Source organism: Falco punctatus (genome assembly GCF_963210335.1).
Source record: "Falco punctatus genome assembly, chromosome: 13".
NCBI classification, from domain to species: Eukaryota; Metazoa; Chordata; class Aves; order Falconiformes; family Falconidae; genus Falco; species Falco punctatus.
The window spans coordinates 26,686,638-26,706,297 of record NC_137593.1 but is presented as its reverse complement, the minus strand read 5'-3'; the positions used below and the strand labels follow the sequence as shown (position 1 = coordinate 26,706,297).

Genomic DNA, 19,660 nt, shown 5'->3' with positions numbered 1-19,660 from the left:
TTTCTACTTGATAATTTTAGAGTTCAAAAATAAACACCAGTAAATTGAGATTGGAAAATTCTGACAAGAAAGCTTTAATTTCCAGCCCCCCCAAAACACGTGCATTCATGCTTGTGTTGTTTATGCAGGAGAGATCAAGCTGCGGCTGGTTTTCTGTTAATACAAACACTCGGCCATGGAGCCCTTTTTTGCCAGTTGGTAACCACCCCACCCAGTCCAATTCCCTTCCCTAAATGAAAGGTTTTATTTCTCCCCTCAGCGTAAAGTCCACATGGACAACTTGTAGGCTTCCCTTTTTAGACAAAATCTTATTTTCCTTTTTTTTTTTCCTACTTGCTGGTTGTTTTTGTGTGGAAAATCCCAGTAAAAGTCAATGGTAAATGTCTTTCTGCCATTCATATGACTGCAAAGCATATGAAGTCAGTATACTCTAAGAGCTAACTTACACAATAGCTTTGCATCGTGTTTAGCTGGTGTCTTGGAGAGAACAGTACATGTTTAGGCTGATAATTTGACTTTGTTTTAGTAACTTTTTTTTTAGTGCATAATGTCTGGTTCATAAGTACTTTCTGTTTTTTAATGATATGATCTAATTTCTACAAGCTAATTTTGGACTACTCCATACTGTGTAACAAATAAGCAAAACCCTGTTAATTTCCAGCTCAGCTGGGGAGCAGGAAAGGAACAATTCATCGATCGCTGAATGAAAATGCAGAAATGCAAGCAGGGAAAATGTGCAATAATTTGTCGAATCCTGAGGACCTTGCTTGGCTTCTGAGAGTCTGTAGGTAACGGACCAGTGGGGAAGATGTTGTTCTTAATATTTTAATATTCTGGCTTCTGTGTTTAGTACAAAGGTAAGATACTGGTGTGTTCAGTTGCGTGCTCAGGTGACTGCCGTGTCACCTTCTGTGACAGACAGGGCCCGTTTCTATAGTGAAGGTCATTTGGATCAATAGCGATGGGGGAAAAATAGGAGCTACAGCTTTTTATCTGCTGCTGGATACATATTTATGCACTTCCGGGTTCTTTTCAGACAGAATGTGAACCGGGAAGGCTGATGGGGCTTTGATCCAAGTTTGATGGATGATGTCAAGTTTGGTGTTAGAGATGTCTGAGGTTTCTTTTGAGCGCATTCCAGCAGGGTGCTTCCTCACTTGCCATTTCATTGTAGGGATGGTGCTCAGCCCTCTTCGTTTTTCCTTCATTTTTCCTGCTTCCCCTGGCAGCCAGGCAAATTCTTTTGCAAAGAATTGCAGCAAGCAGAATGATTTAAAAGGGCACCTGAGTTGTATCTGCCTGTCAGAGGAAGCCAAAAAACAAAGAGAACTTTTAGCAGAAAAATCTGAAATTCAGGACAAAACTACTCGTGTTGTATTTTCAGAGTGTAAGGAACTGACGTTGGGGGTGTTTATATACTTGATTACACCTTTTTCTGAATGCAAACGGTGAAGTATTTCACCCTCACATTAACTTAAAAAAAAATATATCCTAATTAAGTTCTTCTGTCGTCTGACAGTAAGCTGGAGTGTTCCCACCTTTAAATGCTTCATCCTTTCCCAAGTCTCTTGTTGGTGCAAATGTGACCTGAAACAAGCCTCGGTTTTCTCTGCTGGGAACTTTTCACGAGCCCACTTGGAGGGAAGGGACAGAGTGGCAGAGGTTGCAGGAGGAGGCAGGGGAGGTGTGCAGGTTGGATCCGAGGAGGATGCTGGCCTTGCCTGACAAAGGTGACTCGCCTGGAAGACTCACAAGATCTTAACGGGCAGTTCTGCCAGTGGAGACCGCACACTGCTCCCGATCTGGCTCTGAGTATTGCACCCAGAAAGCAGGGGTGCCGTGGGGCCGCTCTGGCGCTGTTTCAGAGCGTTTTGGCCTCACAAAGTTTGAGGCCCTTGTTCTTTGTGGTGCCCACCCTGGCAAAAGCCCCACCACCCTGCCCACCGAGGAGCGGGGCCCTGGCGCGGGCTGCCTGGTTTGGGGGTTAGCTGCCCCAATGGCTCCTGTGTTCTTGTGCTGGACGGAGGAAGGCATTCCAGGAGCATCCCCGCGTCCTCTGGGAAGGGCTCGCCAACAACTGCTGGTGTGTGCGCTGGCCTGGCAGGGTGACGGATGCCTAACGGCTGGGCTGGGCTGCCTGTGGGGTTTTAGGCACAAATTTGAGAGGGTGGAGCTGCCTGGGAGGAGGTGTGCTCTGCGAGGGAGAGAGTGCTGGGCTTTGCACTCGCTCTGTCCACTTGCTGTTGTGAAGGAAATTCTTTTGGTGGTGTGTTTTTTGGTTTTTTTTTTTTTTTTGACCCAACCGGACAAAATTTTTATTACACCAGTGAAATTTCCAAGTTGTATCGTACTTTGAAGAGCTTTAAGAATTCCTGCCGACGCTTTTCCTGAGGGAAGCCATGACCTGCCACAGAGTCCTTCACCTGGTCCTGCTAATGCTGTGCGGCACCTTGGTTCCTGCTGTGCTGGCAGGTAAGGAGCTCTGTTTGCCTTCATAGCCCAAAAGCGTGGGAGATCTTTTACTAACCTGCCTCTCTCTTTCCTCTCCTTGCAATATCTCCTCTCCCTTCCTTAAAAAATATCCCTTTGTATTTATTGAATTATAATTGATTAATGGAAACTAGCTTTGGGATCGGTGGCTGGTGGTGAGTAAGAATACATTCTCCACCCTGAGACCAAGTTTCTGTTGGGGAAAATGGAGAAAATTGAGGAAATCCTTCATAATTTTTCCTAAGCAGAAGAGCAGTAGCACCTACATGAGCGTTAGTGGCAGTAGATCAGTAGACAGATCAGTCAGCGGTGGATGGAGCGCTCAGCAGCTGGCAGGGCCAGCTGGCTGTCAGCTTTAATGGCAGGAAGAAGTTACAGTTCTGAAGAGAAACATTTTTCTCTGGCTGAAGCGTGTGTGCCAGTTTCTGGTTCCTTCTATGCTTTCTGCTACAGCAGAGCGCTTCACAGCAGCTGCTGTAAGGAACAGGGAAGCGCCTCTGGAAACGTTCAGCTCGGTCAAAAGCTGCGTGTGCCTGAGCTGTGCTGGGACGGTGCGTGGTGGCTCAGGCTCGAGTTCAGGGAGGTGATGGGGCTCGGGGTCAGCGAGATGCCCGCTCTGTGGGGCACCACGTTTTAAGGAGCCGGTTAGAAATCCCGTTATTATGATGGCAGCGCTGAGCGAGGGGAGCCGCGGGCACGGTGGGCTTGAAGGCTGCCTGGTCTGGAGTGGGTCCTACGAATGAGGGAAAACAGGCTTCCAACCGACCCCAGAGACGGGCTCAGCGTGCGGGTGGGGGCTGCGGTGGGGAGCTGGTCCCTCGGAGCCTCTGTGAGTGGAGAGGCTGAGGGGTGACACGGGCCGGATAATGGGCCAGAACACAGTGCTTGTTTTCCCGAATTCCTGTCCTGCCTTCCAAGACCTGGAGAAAGGCTGGATCACAGTTCACTCCCAGTTTGTTCTGAGCATCTTGCCTAGCAGGGAGATCCTGGCCAACTGTCTAGCAGTTGAAATTACTTCTTTTCAAAGGAGTTTTCGTACGGGTAGGGGAATTTATTACTGTGCCTAGCTCAAACATCTGTGGGTGCAAAACTGTAGCTGGTATTTCCCCCCACGGATCCTCCCTTGCAGGACACTTTTTCTTGCCAGGAAACCTTTAAAGTAACTAAGAAACGAGCACTGAAAAGTGGATGTTTTCCTTCTCAAACCCTGACCTTTGGTTTTTATATAGTGGAACACTGTGCAGTTTCAGTCTGTAGCTTGCTCATGCTCCCAGAAGCGGTGGCAGTGCTCTTCCCCCCCAACCAGGTAAGGTCTGTTCTTAACAGTATTTCACTCTGCAGAAAGTGATTAATTGCCACTGAAAATTTTTACTTGCTCCACTCTGAGCTAGGATTTTCTTCTGCACTACCTGAAGTTTCCAGCAGTTGGTGCACATTTGCTCTGCCCCCTGCCTTGCCAACTTCACCTGTACTTGCTCTCGGCTTGGTGTTGCAGCTATCGTTTGTACCTGTCACTGCCTCTCTTTGTCACTTTGCTCCTGTGAAATACTCCCAGTTGGTTCTTTACTGGGTGCCTTGCGCTCGGGCAGTGAGGCCAGTAGCTCTTGTAGAGCTTTGTACTGATGAATGTGAATGTTTGGATCCTGGGGTATAGGACAGACTCCGTGCTTTCCCTGTGGCGTTTTAGAGGCCTCTGAGAAGTTTGTTGTTCTCAGCTACGTCAGTGCAGGACCCGAGGGAACCAACCAGCCTGTTGGGTAAGCCATCCCAGCAGAATGAGTTTCTGCTGCATTAGGAGTGGTGGAGTTACCTACCCCAGCACTGGGGCTGTTCATGCACTGTGGAACTTTTTCTGCTTTTTCACCCCATTAGAAAAGGAAACTTCCTGCCCTGTGCAGACAAAGAAGGGAAGGGCGCACAGACAGCCCTCTGGTCTCCAGGCATACACATGCAGCCCTGCCTTTCTGTAAACAAGTTTGTTTAACATTCATCAGAACCGCAGCGCTCCACGCTGCTCCGCACTCAAGCTCCCAGCGCTCGCCCATCACAGGCTGCCCTTTGTGTTCCCCATGAAGGCCTCTTTTCATCCCTGCCCTGGCCCTGTGCCCGCTGCAGCCACCTGGGGCTGGACAGCCCGTTGCCGGCCTCGGAGTTCACCCAGCCCCTGCCCTCCTGTCTCAGCACCTCGTACCTCCCCTAGCAAAGCCCTTCACGGTGGGCAGAAGCGGAGCCTGCCCTGGAGAAGGCTGCAGCTGATGTTGGCCACGCAGACTCCAGATTCAGAGTGAGTCTTCCCTTCCTCGTTGGATTTAATTTTATCACAGTGGGGACTCAGAGCTACCTAGGACCAGAAGCCTCTGGTAAGTGCTCAGGAGTTCAGCGAGACATGAAGGATCTTGCTGGCAGCTGAGGTTCCCATCTGGGTGCAGCAGTCAGAGCACTTTTGGGGTGCTGGTGGGTTGTGCACCTTCATCTGGCTTCCTGCCCAGCCACTCTGGTTTCCTGGGCAGCATGGTCAGGGCTTTGTGACTGGAGAAAGCGTGGACCTCTCTTGAGTTACTGAGCTCTTCACAATATCTCATTTGTCAAAGATGGAGAAACAACCCACTGAGCCTTTAACCCTCTTTGTCTACATCATCTAGGTACAACAGGGAACAGCCAGGTCGAGAATTTTCCTGCGCACCCAAATCTTACCCACTTCTGCTTTCTCCAAACCCAAGTGGTGTGTAGGCCAGGAGCACGGGAGGATTGTGAAGAATTGATTTTATTTTTTTTTATTAGCAAAGCCAGTTTCAATTCATATGATGATTCAATGCTCCAAGTGAAGTGCAAGTCAGTAAGAAGCCTTTGCAAGGCTTTTGCTTCTGAATCATGTATATATTTGGTATCTAAACTGTGTTGCAGGGTCATGAATTTCCTTGTTTTGAGCTCATGTGGAAATGCACTGCAAAGCACATCAGAGTGCATAGAGGGGGAAAAAGCAGCAGAGCAGGAGATGCTGTGCTAAAGGAAATCATACAGGAGAAGACCTTGCCCAAGGACAGTCTTTCTGTAGCAACTTGTGTCTTCATTCTCAACAACCAGAGGATAGAAGATGATTAGGAAGTTTCTAAAGTTCAAGTACTAGAACATGAGAAGTAGTAAATAGGTTTTGTCAGGCAAATTTCTTAAAAAGTTGTGGTTGTTCCAACAGGTCTATCCAGGCTTACAGCAAGTCTTCGTAGATCACTACTCAGCCTTGCCCTGCACCAACACTCTGTGTAAATCACTAACACTTCCAGCTAAGGTTACTGGGTGTGAGGTGGAGAGTGAGGATGATGAGGTGCTGAAACCAGCTTGTACGAGGAAGAGTATGGCCACTGGTGAGCAGACTCCAGGGATGAAGATGTTAAGTGGCCACATCTGCCTGCCTTGAGGTCTTGCAGCCTGTCTGTGGAGAGGTTCTGGTTGTTTGGGGGGTATCTCGAAGGATCCTTCAGATTGGGTTGGCATCCTCAGGAGCAATTGCTTGTGGAGACCCTTCAGCCACCGCGTATCTGGGGCACTGGTTACCATGTCACTGTACTAGCAGCTCACCCCACCTTCTCACCAAGTGTGGAAATAGTGGTTTCATCAAGTTGCCTTTGGCATCATCCCTTCTAGGTCTCGCTACGGCCCATGCTGCTGAACTCCTGCTGGGTCCCTGCATCGTTCAGAAAACTCACTGTGTATTACTTCATAGCAGGGGTCCTCAAACTTTTTAACCAGGGGGCCGGCGCACAGGTGAAGTGGCAGGCAGTCATCTGTGGCTGCTTGGTTTCCCCCCCAGCCCCTGGTGGGGGGTGGGGGTGGGGTGGTTCTATAAATACTGGGGGCTGTATCTGGCCCGCGGGCTGTAGTTTGAGGACCTCTGCTTTATAGTGTAGGAGCTCCAGTGTTCTCTTTCCTTTTCTTGGCCTCGGTTGTAACTAACCCTTACTGGAGAGAGGGAGAAGACACAGCGGGGCATAGATATTTCCCTAAAATAAGGCAATTTGAGGTGTCAGCACATGGGAAGGAGGAGGTGCCATCCTTCACCTGACGCTGCAAAACACTGGAATACTTCTAGTCCATTTTTTCCAGGTTCCGTTTCTGCCCAGTAACTAAGATTATTCCAGGTCTTAAGCGCTCTCAAACTGTATTTTTTACCAAGTGGATTTCACTGTTAGTCTGTGGAGCAACAGTTGCTCTCAGGCTGTGCTCTGGTGCTGAGACGGGATTTACTCTGGGGAGAGCTGGTTGGTGCCATGGGGTCAAGGTTTCTCTCCCTTCAGAGCACCTGGCACCAAGGCACGAAGCCTTGGCAGTGGTGGGATCACCCGTGTGTGCCAGCAGCCTGGTAGCCCCACCACGTGCCTGCCTGCTGCCCCTCGTGGGTTGCTCAGGGGCAAACAAACCACCTGAGTGCACTGGGTGGGTTTTCCTGGTGATAGGGCTACTGGTCCTGAGGCTGATGCCAGCACAGCTAATGCATGGCTCTCACCCAGATGTTAAACATCTTAAAAGATGTGGTCTTCTGATGGATGATGTTTTAAGCGTGTTTCTTGGTAGTTATTTCTACAAAGTTCTTGGGTGAACAGGAAAACCATGTGCTACTTCACCTTTGATAGTTGGTTTCCAACCCTTGGTTGCACCCCCTCACTTGAGGCTGCAGCTGTTTGGGTGTTTTCTGCAAGTCAAAAGTGCCGTGCCCTGCCCCAGGGCTGTGGAGGCCCCCGCACACAGACTGCATCCCCCTCATCGCAGTCAGGGTGACAGTAACCGTGTGGGCAGCCTGGCCACCCTGCTGCTGCTGCTGCTTCTCTTGCAGATGATCCTTAAGAGTCCCGGTCTGCTGCTTAGAGAAACTGGGCCCAGGAGGGAGAGGGACTTGCGGGTGTCACACCAAAGAGCAGCAGCACAGAGCCACCTCCGCGATTGGGTGCCACACCTGCGCCTGGAGCCTGGCTGGTGGGGCTGTATCCAACAGGGACTGGGAGAGGCAGTCAGACATGTGAGATATTAATTGGTGTTTTATTTTTTATATATATTTATTTCCAATAAATATTTCCAAATAATTAATTGGAAATGGGGTAAAAAAACCCTCAGTTATTAATGGGATGGGTGTGCTGGGTTTTGGCATTTGGCACAGGCTCTGCTGTTCCCCCTCACCTGTCTTGCTTTTACTGGAGGACTGAAGTGGGAGTGTGGCATTTAAAGCTGCTCTGTCAGGGTGCTGCAGGGGGGGAAGGTGTGGCTCCTGGTTGTTAAAGACACCGGCTGGATACGAGGGGATGGTTGGGTGGGTGGTTGAGCTTCTCAGACAGGGAGGAATGGAGGCATGTGAGGACATGAGCTGTTAGTTTAGGAGGGAAAATCAAAGGTGAGTCTTGGAAAGAGCAGCGCCTGTTACAAACGGGCACGTCGCCGGGCTGCAGCAGTGTGCTGCAGAGTGCCCTGCCTGCCGGCAGCTCTCACTGGGGCTGGGGCTTGCGTTTGGGTTTGTGTCCCCCTGCCCCATCTGCCTGCTGCAGGGCATCTGCTCCAGCAGCACCGAGGTGCAGGAACCGCAGAGGAGGCACAGCAGCAAGCCCCGGCTCTTGGTGACGCTCAGATGCGGGTATTTCACTTTATGCGTGTGCGTGGCTGCTGCTGGGCTGGCAGCTCCCGTGAGCGAGGTGCTAGAGCCAGCTGAAAGGAGTTGTGTTTCCCTTGGTTGAAGCGCCGCTGAGGTAAAACCGCAGGAACTCGGGACAGAAAGCGCATGTTTAGCACACTCTGCCCTTTCTCTGAGGGTGAACTGAAAGCGTGTTTTAATCAGATGAGGGGAATTAACCAAATACCGATCTAGAAGCCATCCAGGACTCTATCCAGGTCTTAAAACTCACTGAGATCATAAACAAATTAGACTGTTTCCTCTTTACTTGGCTATCAAAAAATAAGCAGGGCACAGAGCTTAGAGAGCGGCAGTAAATTTTTCAGGAATTAGATGCACTGGGAACAAGAGAGACTTTCTGGGACCTGTGGGTCTGGTTAGAAAAAAAGCCTTTACAGAATGGTTGGAAGGGGTAGCGCTTCTGCCTCAGCCCTCTGGAGAACGGGGAGTTGGGAAGACCCTGTCCAGGTCCTGCAGCCTCCCTGGACGGTGCCCGTATCTGTTACAGATCATCTCAGCTAACGCCTTTCCCCCGGTCAGATGTGAGGGGTACACCCAGATCCTTTGGCTTGGAGAGAAAAACATTCTTGGGAAATGCAACAACGGTGTCCTCCAGCGTGGGGTTCTCTTGCCAGATGGGAACGGCTGCAGTGTTGGTGCTGGCCTGGCTGGTGTTGACACAGTTAGGAAGGTCGTAGCTGGAGTGTAGCTCTTCTGTGTGGAGTTTCTCCACTTGGCGAAAGCAGCCTGGAACTGGGGCTTCAAAAGTGTTACATACGTTCCGTCTGCGCCTAAACCAACAGCTTCCTAATGCCACCGCTGCTAACTAGAGCCCCAGCTCTGCTTGGTTCCTTTCCCTGTTGTTTCAACTACATTCACCCCCTAAATTCTGTATTTCCCTCCTGCTCTGGCCTCTGGTAGCTAAACCACAGGATTTATGGATGAGCGGTCTGCTGGAAATGGTACTTTCTGGAAGAGCCTCCGCATGGGTTGCAAGTTTCCAGCTTTGCTGGTTGGTGTTGTGGAACAGGCTGGGGTGTGCCAGTGAAGGGCTCACGTGTTTCTGGGGAGCCCCTGTGGAACACAAAGCTCTTGGGTGCTCTGCTGGGGAGCTGAGATGCTGCCTGCGATGCGGTGACCTCGGATGCAGCAGGCGTGTGAGGATGGTTGGTGCTCACCGCAGCTCCCAGCTGCTCCCCGGGCTGGGCCAGCCGGCCGGGGTGTGCGGGTGTAACTGGCATGGGCCTCGCTCTGCGGGGTCTCTGTCATTGCTCGCTGGGCCAGGGTTAACCCCGGCAACTGTCTTGCTGAAAACCCTGTAGCTTTTATGGCTGTAGAAAGAACTTTTCAAAACTAGTCCAGAAGGCTGTTGTGTTCCCAAGTCCACAGGCAGCCTCGAATAGCTCCAGGGATGGTGGGAACTGCTCGTTGATGTGAGCCCTATCGGTGGGTTTGTACAGGCAGCAAAAGTGAGTGTTTTGGTGTTGGTCCTCCTGTTCCTTTTGATGCAGGGCTCCTACGGGGAAAACAAAGTGTGGCGGAGCCCATTAGCGTTGATTCTTCAGCTTGCTCTCCTCCTACGAGGTGCTGGCTGCCTGCGGGAGGCAAGGAGGGCTCCAGCTACTGAATGCTGGGGCGGCTGCTGCCAAGATGTGCTGCTGCCACTGCTCTTGGTGGGCCAGGTGGAGCCTGGGCCAAGTCTTAGAGTGCCCCAGTGTGCCAAGAGATGCTGTGCCAGAGCCAGGGTGCCTGGGAATACCCCTGTGCCTTGCCCCAGGAGGTTCAGGCTGCTTGCTCCGGCTCCTCTGACACCCACTTTCCCAGCTCTGATAACCATCGTGTCGCTTCAGCTGGGCCCTGGTGCTGGATGGTGTTCATTTTCCTAGCCGCCCCCCACCTCCCATTTTTTCCCCATCCCAGTGCAACATTCCCAGCGGTTTCAGCAGGGAGCTGTGGAATGTCTCCTGCTCCTGCCGGGGCCCACCTGAACAAGCCGGGCATTGAGAGGGAGCGCTTGGCTCAGCCACACGCAGACAGGGCAGGCTCTCTGGTTTGGTCCCCGACCCCACAGGGGGAAGAAATAACAGGAGGTGAATGGTAACATCAAACAGAGCCTGGCCGGCTTTCATCTTGGGGCAGGGGGAAGCCAAGGCTCTGGGGCTCCTGCCTGGGGGAGCCATGTTCTGCACACTGCCAGCGCCGCTGGCACCCTGCGCTGCGGGGGTGGGTGGGTGATGCACCCTGTGCTGTGGGGGTGGGTGATGCAGGACAGAAAGGCCCTGAGGTGCTGTGAATCTGGCCAGTGCAGGTGGCCGGGTGGCCTCTGCCTGTTGCAGGGATGTGACTGCCCCTTCCCAGCCCGGTCCCATGGGCATCCAGGAGCAAACTGGCAGTGGGGGTTCGTGCAGGGCCCGCTCATGCAGGAGCGGAGGTCACAGGGTGGTGGGGAGCTCCCTGTGTGCTGCACACCGGGTTGCCGCAGAAGCCTGCGGCAGGCTGCTATTGCCCCGGGGCAAGCGCATTGCCTTTGGCTGCTCCAGGTGTTGGCATCCTGTGGCGGTGGTGCCCTCCCAGAGGAGGACTCTTGCCCCGCTGGGCTTCTGAGCCCTCGGGTCACCTTCCATCCTCCTGGGGCACCCACAGGCAGCTGGAGCCCAGGGACCTGCTGAGCTGCAGCTGTCACCAGCAGCCTGGCTGGGGCCGCTCGTGCCGGTGAGTGACTGTGGGGTGCTTGTCTCCCAGCAGAGTACCCGCAGGGCCCCGTCCCCACCCTCTGGAACGAGCCGCCCGAGCTGCCCTCTGGAGCTGGCCCCTTCGATGCTGCCACCACCACAGCCCGGCTCTCAGACACCACCGCCTTCCCCCCATACACCTCCGAGCTGGAGCCCGAGGACACCACCCACCTGCACCGGCTGGACGCGGGAGATGGTATGTGGCTGTGCCATGGGCTGCCCGCAGGTCACCGCCACAGCGCTCGGGCAGTCCTCGCTCTGTGTGGGCCTGTCGCCTCCAACACCAGGAGGTGTTGGAGCCACCAGAGGTGGCCTGCTGCTGGCAGGGGGGAAGAGCACCCGTGTCACCTGCTCAGGGGAGGTATCCCGGCACGAGCAGGGCTCCCCAGGGGAGGTGTGCCTGGAGCCCTTCGAGCGGGCAGCACGGGCCTCTCCTGGCTCCTGAGCCGCAGCAAATGCCTGTTGTGATGCGGTTCCGCAACAGCTCCCTCAGTGAGGGTGTCAACAGGAACGCTGAGTGCCAAAGACCCGCTGTGTGGCAGCTGTCCTTGTCAGTAGGAGCTGGCTAAGGAGGCTTCAGCCCCCTGCCCCAGGCTTGATGCCACTGGGACACAGGACCGCGCATCGACTGCGTGGGGATACGGCAACAGGGCCACCGTGGCCAGTGCAGGGGGCTCTGGGGCAGGAGTGTGGCCCAGTGGCTGGGGCTGAGCTGGGTGTGGGGGTGACCCCTGTGGCCCCTCCTGTCTGGAACCCACTGGCTCTGCTGAACTCATGCCACCTTGTTCTCTGTCCCTGCAGGCTCGCTGGGGCCCGGAGCTATCGGTGCCATTGTCATCGCCTCCCTCCTGGGTACGTCTGTGCTTGTGGCCTTGGTCGTCATCACGCTGAGAAAGTTCTCGGCCTCCTGAACTCAATAAAAGATTTTTGTGTAACACAACCAGCCCGTCTCCTGCCCTCAGCTGCTCCCGTTCCCTGTCTGCCCCGGGCCCCCTGGGGAGGAATCCCATTGCTGCTGTGGTAAGGGGCACCCCAGCCTCTGCCCTGGGCAGCAAAGCTGCACCCCAGAGTGCTCTTTGCTCTTAGCATGTGGATCTCTGGGTGCACGCAGCCCTGGCAGCTGGACCACAGCTGGCTGCGGTTCCCCCGCAGGCAGGAGGGACCCGTGGCACTGAGCGGGCACCGGTGCTCTCTTGGTGTAGCATGGGTGGCGGTAATGGTGCTGGGCATCACCTTGCAGGGCTGCCTGTGCGAAGGGCTGTTCAGTTGGTGTAAACCAACCACCCCGATACTTCTCCAGTCTCCACCCCACCCCATGTTCACGTTCAGCCCCACTTCCACCCCCTGTGTTTGGGCCAGCTGCCCCCCGCCAATCGCACCGTGGTGGGGGGGCTGGGGAGGAGGCACGCGGTCGGCAGGGTGGGAGGAAGAAGATGCACGCGTGTTGCTTTGGCGCTGGCTCGCTCAGCTACATTTCATCACACGGAAAAACGAGACAACAAGAAGTTCCCCTCAGTTCGCTGAGGCAGCCCGGTGGGGGCTGGGGGGGCTCCAGCCCATGCTCATGGGCCCCAGGCCTGGCCCTGTACAACACTTGAGACCACTGGAACGGAGGCGTGCAGGGCTGGGTCTGAGGAAATAACACTGGATGCCACTTGGTGCCTGAAAACGGCACAGCCTGTGCCAAGGGTTTGGAGTCCTAAAAAGTCACAACAGAGCCAGAGGGGCCAGAGCGAGTCCCAGGGCTTTGGTGGGTGGTGGGATGCTGCAGGGCAGTCCCAAGCCCCTTTTGCCTGGAGAAACGCAGCGAGGAACCAGTATCCTGGCGCTGGGAAACCTGGGTGAGTCCCTCTGCTAATGAAACGGCTGATCCCGGTGGGTAAGGGAGCATTTCCATGCTATGGGAGACATCCCGGCGCTGGGCCAGCTGCTGCGCTGCAAACCTGCAGGAGCTGGGGTGGTGATTTCTCAGGTAATCTTAAGGACTTCCTCGAGCTGGAGCTCCTCTGTGGTAGAAAACCTGTGGCTGCTGCAGGGTCTGGGCCCTGAGCTGGCGGTTTGGTTGTACTCAAAGCTGACTGGGGGGTGCTGCTGGGGGGGGGCAAGTTGGGGTGTCCCCGTTAAATGAGCCTGCTACACCAGGCTGGAGGCTGTGGTCCCCTCCTGTCCCCAGCTCTGGGCTGGGTGCTGGCAGGTGGCCAGGAGCCTCCGGCTGCTGCGAGCTGCTCAGGGGCCTTCTCCCTGGGCTGCTATAGGGGGCTGGGGCGAGCAGCCCTGCTGGCCATTGTCACGCTAATACGGTGGCATTGAGCTGGGTCTGAGGGGTGACACCTTCGTTCTCCCTTCACTGCTGTGGTTCCCACTGGTTTCACCCTGGGGGCTGGTGGCAGCCCCCCTGGTGCAGGGCTGACTGGGCTGGCTGTCCCAGGGCTGCGGTGACAGTACGGACAGCCCTGACCACAGCCCCGGCCCTCCCTCCGCTGGGTCTGGCTATTCACCACACACCCCGCGTGTAACCTGGGCCTCGCGCGGCCCAAGGACAGCTCCAGCGCAGCGCTCCACAGTCCCCCTCCAGCAGCTCCCCGGCAGCCTGCCTGCTCCCCACACTGCCATCGGCATGGCCGCCCTCCTCCGCACCGCGCATGGCTGGTGCGTGGCTCCGTTGGCAGGCAGCTGCTCTCTGTCACCTTTTTGAGCACAACCACGGTACTGTCGGAGCACACAGCAGCGCAGGCACAGCGCCTGGCAGACCCTTCTTTGCAGCGTTACAGGAAGATGCCAAATAACTGATTTCCCTGATGGATGTTGGCTGCAGCCCGGGACCACCCTGTAGCTAAGAGCCCCTCGGCTGCGGCCATGTGTGGGACTGTTCAGAGTGAGACTGTTGAACAACAGGCGGCTGTTACGGGCCTGTCCCCTGGCTGGTTTTGGTGCTGCGCCCTGGGCTTCATGCGATGCTCAGTGCCACAGCTGGAAGGAGTGACGATCTGGCTCTGCTGGCGACAGAGGATTTGCGTATATACACTGAGGTGAGCCTGTACAGGGGGTTTGTGCGTGCAGGTTGCACGTGCAGCTGGGTGGCGTGGGTTACAAGCATGCAGGCAGCGATCGCTGGGCCTCCCACAGCACATGGGACAACAGCTCCTGTGGTAAGGTCAGTTGCCTGCTGCACGGCAGCCTGGCTCTGCTGGTGCTCCCGTGGTACGTGGTGGCGTGCGGGGACACGCTGGCACGGACACCTTGCTCTGTGCCTCGGCAGCAGGGAGCAGCGGAGACCGTGAGTGCCGGCTCAGCCAGGAAAGGCTTCTGCAGCAGCTCTGTGGAGGGATGCTGGCTGTGAAAGACGGGTGTGCCACGGGGCAGGGCCCCGACGTGCTTCGAGCCCATCAGGTGGTCAGAGATGTGGAGCAGGGCTGGTATGGAGCATCTTGGAGCACTTGACTGGAAGCAGATTGAGGGTCTGCCCATGGGAATGGGCCCAGCGGCTTCACAGCAGGACTGGGGAGCTGGAGCTCCTGGGGCTTATCCCAGCCTGGTGCCGCCGGGCTGTGTGAGAGGTGGTAAGACAGCTCCTCTGCTTCAGTTTCAACCCTGTAAGATGCCGCTTTAGGAGCGCCCCAAACTTGAAAGGTAGCGATGAGTGGGAGTGTTCAAACTGGGCAACGGTCATGCTGCCCCACGTGTCCTGAGCCAGCCCCAGCTAGCATGTGCGGGGAACAGGGGTCAGCTGGCTGCCACCCGGTGGCCCTTGGGCTGTGCCCGTTTGGCTCGTGCTCTTTGGGGCTTTACAGAACACCTGGAAAGGGGTTATTTTAGCCAGCTGGAAGCATTGATCTCCAGGAAAGGATCAGTGCCACGGGAAGCCCAGGAACTGCAATCTGTTAGTTGACAGGTTCCTGGTCCAACGCACCAGGTCCTGCACCGTGGCCCACAGCACCACTGTCCCATCCTCCCAGCTGCCAGTCTCTGTCCTCTGCTCCTCTCCCAGAGGCACTGCAGGCGCTCGGCGACACCAGCGGTCATTGGCGGTTTCTGCTGCCCAGTTTCCTTCTCTGACTGTCATCTGACTTGTGCACCCGGAAACACTCCTTCAAGTTTTGGGCTCGGATTTTGGGGTTCAGGATCTCCTCCCCCATAGAACTGGGGAACCAGCCCCTCTCCTGGTCGTGAAGACGCTCCCCAAATATCCAGCCTGAACAGAGACAGAGACAGGCATAAATGGGGAAGGCCTGGCCCTTGCTCCTGTACTGGGACGGTTGTGCTAGGAAGAGCCTGCGGAGCTGGCAGTGCTCTCTGGAAGCTGCTCAGAGCCCTGTGCTGGGGCGGACCCAGTTTGTCAGTCTAGCCAAGGAGGCCTGCTCGCCTGAGCAGCATTCTGTGTGGACAGCTGGCTCAAGGGTTGCCAGCAGAAAGCAGGCGTTGCTGCCACTGAGTGCCTTCCACTGCCTCTGATGCTACAGGAGCGATCCCCAGCAGATACCCAATGTGAGAGTCCACCAGCTGCAAGTGTGCACCACACACCAGGACCAGGTGGCTGCAAAGCATCATCAAGGTAAGAATAGCTCTGGGTTACATCTGGGGTGGCCATGCCAGCCCTGCCATGGCCGACAGCTAGTGCCAGGGTGGCTGTGTCAGTGCTGCCACAGCTCAGGACAACCTGGATTTGCCAGGTGTTAGGAGGAAGCCGTAACTCCCTCCTCCTGCTGTGAGCCCCCTTGGCTGTGATGCTAATGCCAGGGTCTCTCCTTAGCCAGAGGGCCCCTCCTGGCTGCTCGGCAGCCGCCTGCCTAGAGCAATGCCCACGCTTCCACACGGACTCCCGGCCCATCCCCATCCCGTCCCCCGTACCATCATCTGTCTTGTCCAAGATGTTGAGGACGTCAGCCAGTTCTAAGGACAGCTCGTCTGGCTGCTGGGCCACGTATGGGTGGACACACTGGATCTGCGGGCAGTCTGCCAGGGAACAGGGCGAGAGTGAGGGCCAGGCCGGGAATGGAGCCTGCTGCACAGCACGGCTCAGGTGGGTGGAGCACTGCAAGCTCTGCAAATGGCCCCTCTGGCCTGGTAAGAAACCCTGCAGAGGCCAAGGGGTGCCCCAGGGACTGGGGGAGCATCTCTGTGGGGATGGGAGCCGGGTGCACGTCACCACCACAGTGCCACCCGTGAGCAGCTTTGGTGGGAGGGAGAGTGCTGGTGCAGCCCAGCCCACGTTGGAGGGGAGCAAGGTCAGGGCCAGGCCCAGAGACAAGTGGGCATCAAAGGCAGAAACACAAAGGGAGCCCAGGGAGAGGGTTCAGCTTCAGCAGAGGCCCCAGGCCTGGGACTGGACTGAGCTCAGGGCAGAATAAGGTGCCCTGGGGTAGGGTGAAGAGCTCCTGACTCCCATGCTGTGTCTCTTACCAACAAGTCTGGATGTAAATGAAACAAACTTGGTTCTCCGGTTTGGGGCCAGTGAAATCATCCAGCGTTTCATTTCACTCCTGGATAGGGGACACAAAACAAGGCTGTGAGCATGAGGCAGTCACAGGGACCCCAGCTCCCCTGCCAGCCAGCCCTGGGCTCCTAATTCCTTCTTTCACAGCCCTTTCCTGCCTTCCCCCCCCCCCCCCCCCCCCGGGTCCTGGGCTCACTAGTCATGCTGAGCCTCCCTCTTGCACACACTGGTTGGGATGTCACACATGCTGCAGGGCCACCAGGCTGGCTGCCCCCACAAGCAGCAGGATCTCCCTTTTGGGAGCAGCACAGCTTCAGAGAGGCAGCAGCAGGGTGGGGGGCCTGGCATTCTCTCAGCTCTAACCAGCAAAGGCAGCTCCTGGCTGGGCCGGGTCAATAGGAACAGTTTTTCCTGGAGAAAAGCAGTTAGAGGAACCATTTATTCCTGCAGCTGCTGTACGGGAACGCTTAAAGGGCAGAGCTGATTAATTCGCTTGCAGACAAACACTGCAGCATACGAAGGGTACCGCTCGCTTGGCAGAGGATGAGAGGAGAGACCCGTGTGAACACGTCACCAGATCCAGCAAGCTGTTAGGCAAAACCTGGGCCTGCAGCAAGAGGGTGAAGACTTCCCAGGTGCTGGAGAAGCCCCAGGCCTGGCGCTCCCTTGAGGGATCACGGAAACGGGGCAGCTCATCTTCACAGGCTCCAGCTCCTGCCTGGAGGACCAGCTGTGCTGCCAGCCCCGAGGGAGCCAGAGCTTTCCACCTCCTCAGACGGTAGTTTTAATGCCTGAACTTGACACACATCTAAAGCCACCAGAGTGTCTTCTGGGAGAAGAGAGGCCTAAAAGGGAGATGTGAAGGACAAGTGCTGGCAGGCTGATCTGCAGGGCTGAGAATACCTTGTGTTTCAAGGCTGACGTGTGAAGCTAAGGACCAGGGAAAGCAGCTGCAGGTCGAGTGCAGCCCCTCACACCACAAAAACATGCAGGATGAGGGCCCTGTGCACTGAGGGGCTGGCACACAGACATCAACCCAAGGCTCTTGCCATGCTTCTGTTTGCAGACTGGCCTTCCACGCAGCTCCTTGCAGGGCTATTTGGAGCTAGCCCCCAGCCCCCAGCTCCTCTCAAGCCTGCGAGGGGCCTGCCTGTGCTCCAGTCCTGCCCCTGAGACCAGCCATGGCTAAATGTACTGTCAGCTCCTGGCAGAGCCCACCCAGGGCAGAAGCTGCAAGCTGCCACCACGCAGGTCACCATTGCTATATGGGTTCAGAGCTGGGCAACGCTTGCAAGAGCTGTGGAACAGATGCAGCAGTCTCTGTTTGGCACCCACTTAGCTCTTCTAAGTCTTCAGTTTTCTAGTTTGTGCCAGTACTGCCCCAATCATCCCTGCAGCTCTGGAACAGTAGCCTTCAGCAGTTGCTACATCACATTTCAGCACACAAGAGCTGTTGGCAAGCCATGTGCTGGATCACACGCTCACTGTGGCCATCTATAAGATGGGACAGGATGCAAAAGCACAGAACTGCAATTGCCTCCCCTGAGCTGAGGCAAACCCTGGCCTGGTTTATCATTCTCTGCACAGCAAAGTCTCACAGACGTCAAATGTGCGTTTGCCCTGCATAATGTGACTGACATCTCTATTTTCAGTACAGTAAAGCTGCAGTCACGTGGCTGGAGAGAAAGTGCAGTTGCTTGCTGTGCCGAGGGTTTGTCTTCCTGACGCTGGTGCTGCACTGCACTGGGGGGGTCAGGGTGCAGTCCCTGGGGCTGCAGCAGGACATGGTCCCCGCTGCGGCTGGTGTCCATTAAGGGATGTGGATGCTGAATGCTGGCCTACTAACAGCAAAGGAGCATCAAGCTGGGGCTGCACGTCATCTCTTGTAGCTGTTTAGCTAGTGGTATGTGTACACCTATAATAGCACAGATGCTGTGCCTAGAAAATGTGGGCCTGGTAAGGCTTGGGTCAATGAGAAAACTGGGCTTCAAAACAATCAGGTCTGTGTTAGCGCAACTGAATCATTTGCCCAGTCTGAGCTTGCTGGAGCCTGAAGTGAAAAATCAGTGAGCCAAAAAAACCTGTATCCAGGGAGACAAGGAGGCCCCGAGTAACAGAAGGGCTGTGCAAGATCGGCATCAGCTGTGGAAGGCGCTGAGGAAGCGCCCTCTTCTCCCACCTTTGCCTACAAGCAGGAGCCACTTGGCTTCACAGGCCTGGTCAGGCACTTGATCTTGGTGAGTGAGCCAGCTGAACTGCTGGAGCGTGCGCAGTGTACATCCTGCTTGCTTTTTCTTTCTGCATGTGCTGCAAGCTGTAAATCGGTTGAGCTCCTGTGCTGGGGCTGGTTTCTGACCTCTCTGTCCCAGAGTGCAAAGTGCCTGTCCATTCTTCACTCTGGATGCTACAAATACACCATACAGGAGAGAAATCTGCCTAGTTCACTAGTGCATTTCCGTAGGAGAGGACAAAAGTGGCTTCGGGAGAGCAATGCTGGGCAGAGAGGCTTGTAGGGCCAGCCCAGCTGCAGCAGTGGGATCTCTGCCTGCCTGACCCTGGTAAGCCCGGAGAGCTGCTCCCCATGCAGACAGGGTGCTGCCCCTGCCTGGGTGTAGGGGGAGAGCCCAGCTGAGCACTGGTGGGGTGACTTGTACTCACTGGGATGATGCCTTCAGCATGTAGCTGGCCTCCCGGTCATCTGCATTCTCCAGCAGCCTCAAGATGAAGACATTGGCCAAGCTCTGCCCCTGATCTTCTAACTCCTCTACCCGAAGAAGCCCCCGGGGAGCAGAGTCAAACACTTGGTACTTGTCCCTGGGAGAGGTTAGAGAGGAGATTAGGAAAAACTGCAGTTATCCCAGGAGACTTCGGCTTCAGCCACCCAGAACTGTACGGAGGACACAGACCAGGAACCGCTGCATGGCAGGAGGAAAACAGATGCCCTGCTGTGGGAAGGGATGAGCGGGTGGTTATGAAAACCCACTGCAAAGCAAGAAACCCTCGCCTTGCTCTGCCCTAGCCATCCCGCACGGCCTAGAACAAGCTCCTTGCTCTGTCTGAGCTCCCCGTGTACAAAATGCAGACAGTGCTCCCTCAAAGGGGACTGTGAGGCTTAATTCATTCCTATTTGTAAAATGCCTCTGTGTTTTCTGGACACAAGCTGCCACAGAAGCAAAATATTTCCAGGCATACAGACACTGCGGCGACATGTTTATTAGAAATGTTGGACAGGCGAGATGCTCCCTACCGGTGAGTCTAGTTAATGCTACAAAGAACACGCTGTTCTCTAGGACCCATCTGTGCTGCTGTATTTCACTAGTGTCTAGTTGCACAAGACCTAGTCCTAAGCAC

The 19,660-nt window shown here is 55.4% G+C and overlaps 2 protein-coding genes and 1 long non-coding RNA gene across 8 annotated transcripts in view; 1 reads left to right on the top strand and 2 right to left on the bottom strand.

Annotated features, from left to right (window-relative positions):
* The window catches only part of LOC308072681, a 279,091-nt gene that overhangs the window by 168,179 nt on the left and 91,252 nt on the right, over positions 1-19,660 (bottom strand). The window lies entirely within an intron of this gene.
* On the top strand, positions 2,330-14,286 carry SNORC (secondary ossification center associated regulator of chondrocyte maturation). 4 transcript variants are annotated; one of them, XM_080409884.1, is made up of 3 exons: positions 2,330-2,472; positions 10,889-11,071; positions 11,677-14,286. In XM_080409884.1, exons 1-3 carry the CDS (start codon positions 2,400-2,402, stop codon positions 11,784-11,786), a joined length of 366 nt encoding a protein of 121 aa, XP_080266010.1. In that variant the 5' UTR covers positions 2,330-2,399; the 3' UTR covers positions 11,787-14,286. The 4 variants fall into 4 exon arrangements, with proteins under 4 accessions (XP_080266010.1, XP_080266009.1, XP_080266011.1 ...); XM_080409883.1 differs by having other exon boundaries at positions 2,332-2,472; positions 10,886-11,071; positions 11,677-11,885; XM_080409885.1 differs by lacking the exon at positions 2,330-2,472 and adding an exon at positions 5,720-5,852 and having other exon boundaries at positions 10,886-11,071.
* The window catches only part of NGEF (neuronal guanine nucleotide exchange factor), a 46,307-nt gene continuing 40,930 nt past the window's right edge, over positions 14,284-19,660 (bottom strand). For 2 of the 3 annotated variants that reach the window (XM_080409748.1, XM_080409749.1), the window contains 3 exons: positions 18,968-19,123; positions 16,276-16,355; positions 14,965-15,828 (listed from right to left, as the gene is read on the bottom strand). In XM_080409748.1, the coding sequence (XP_080265874.1) occupies positions 15,212-15,828; positions 16,276-16,355; positions 18,968-19,123 (853 nt within the window). In that variant the 3' untranslated portion in view covers positions 14,965-15,211. Of the gene's footprint in view, positions 15,829-16,275; positions 16,356-18,967; positions 19,124-19,660 lie in introns of all 3 variants that reach the window. The other variant, XM_080409750.1, reaches the window with a different exon arrangement.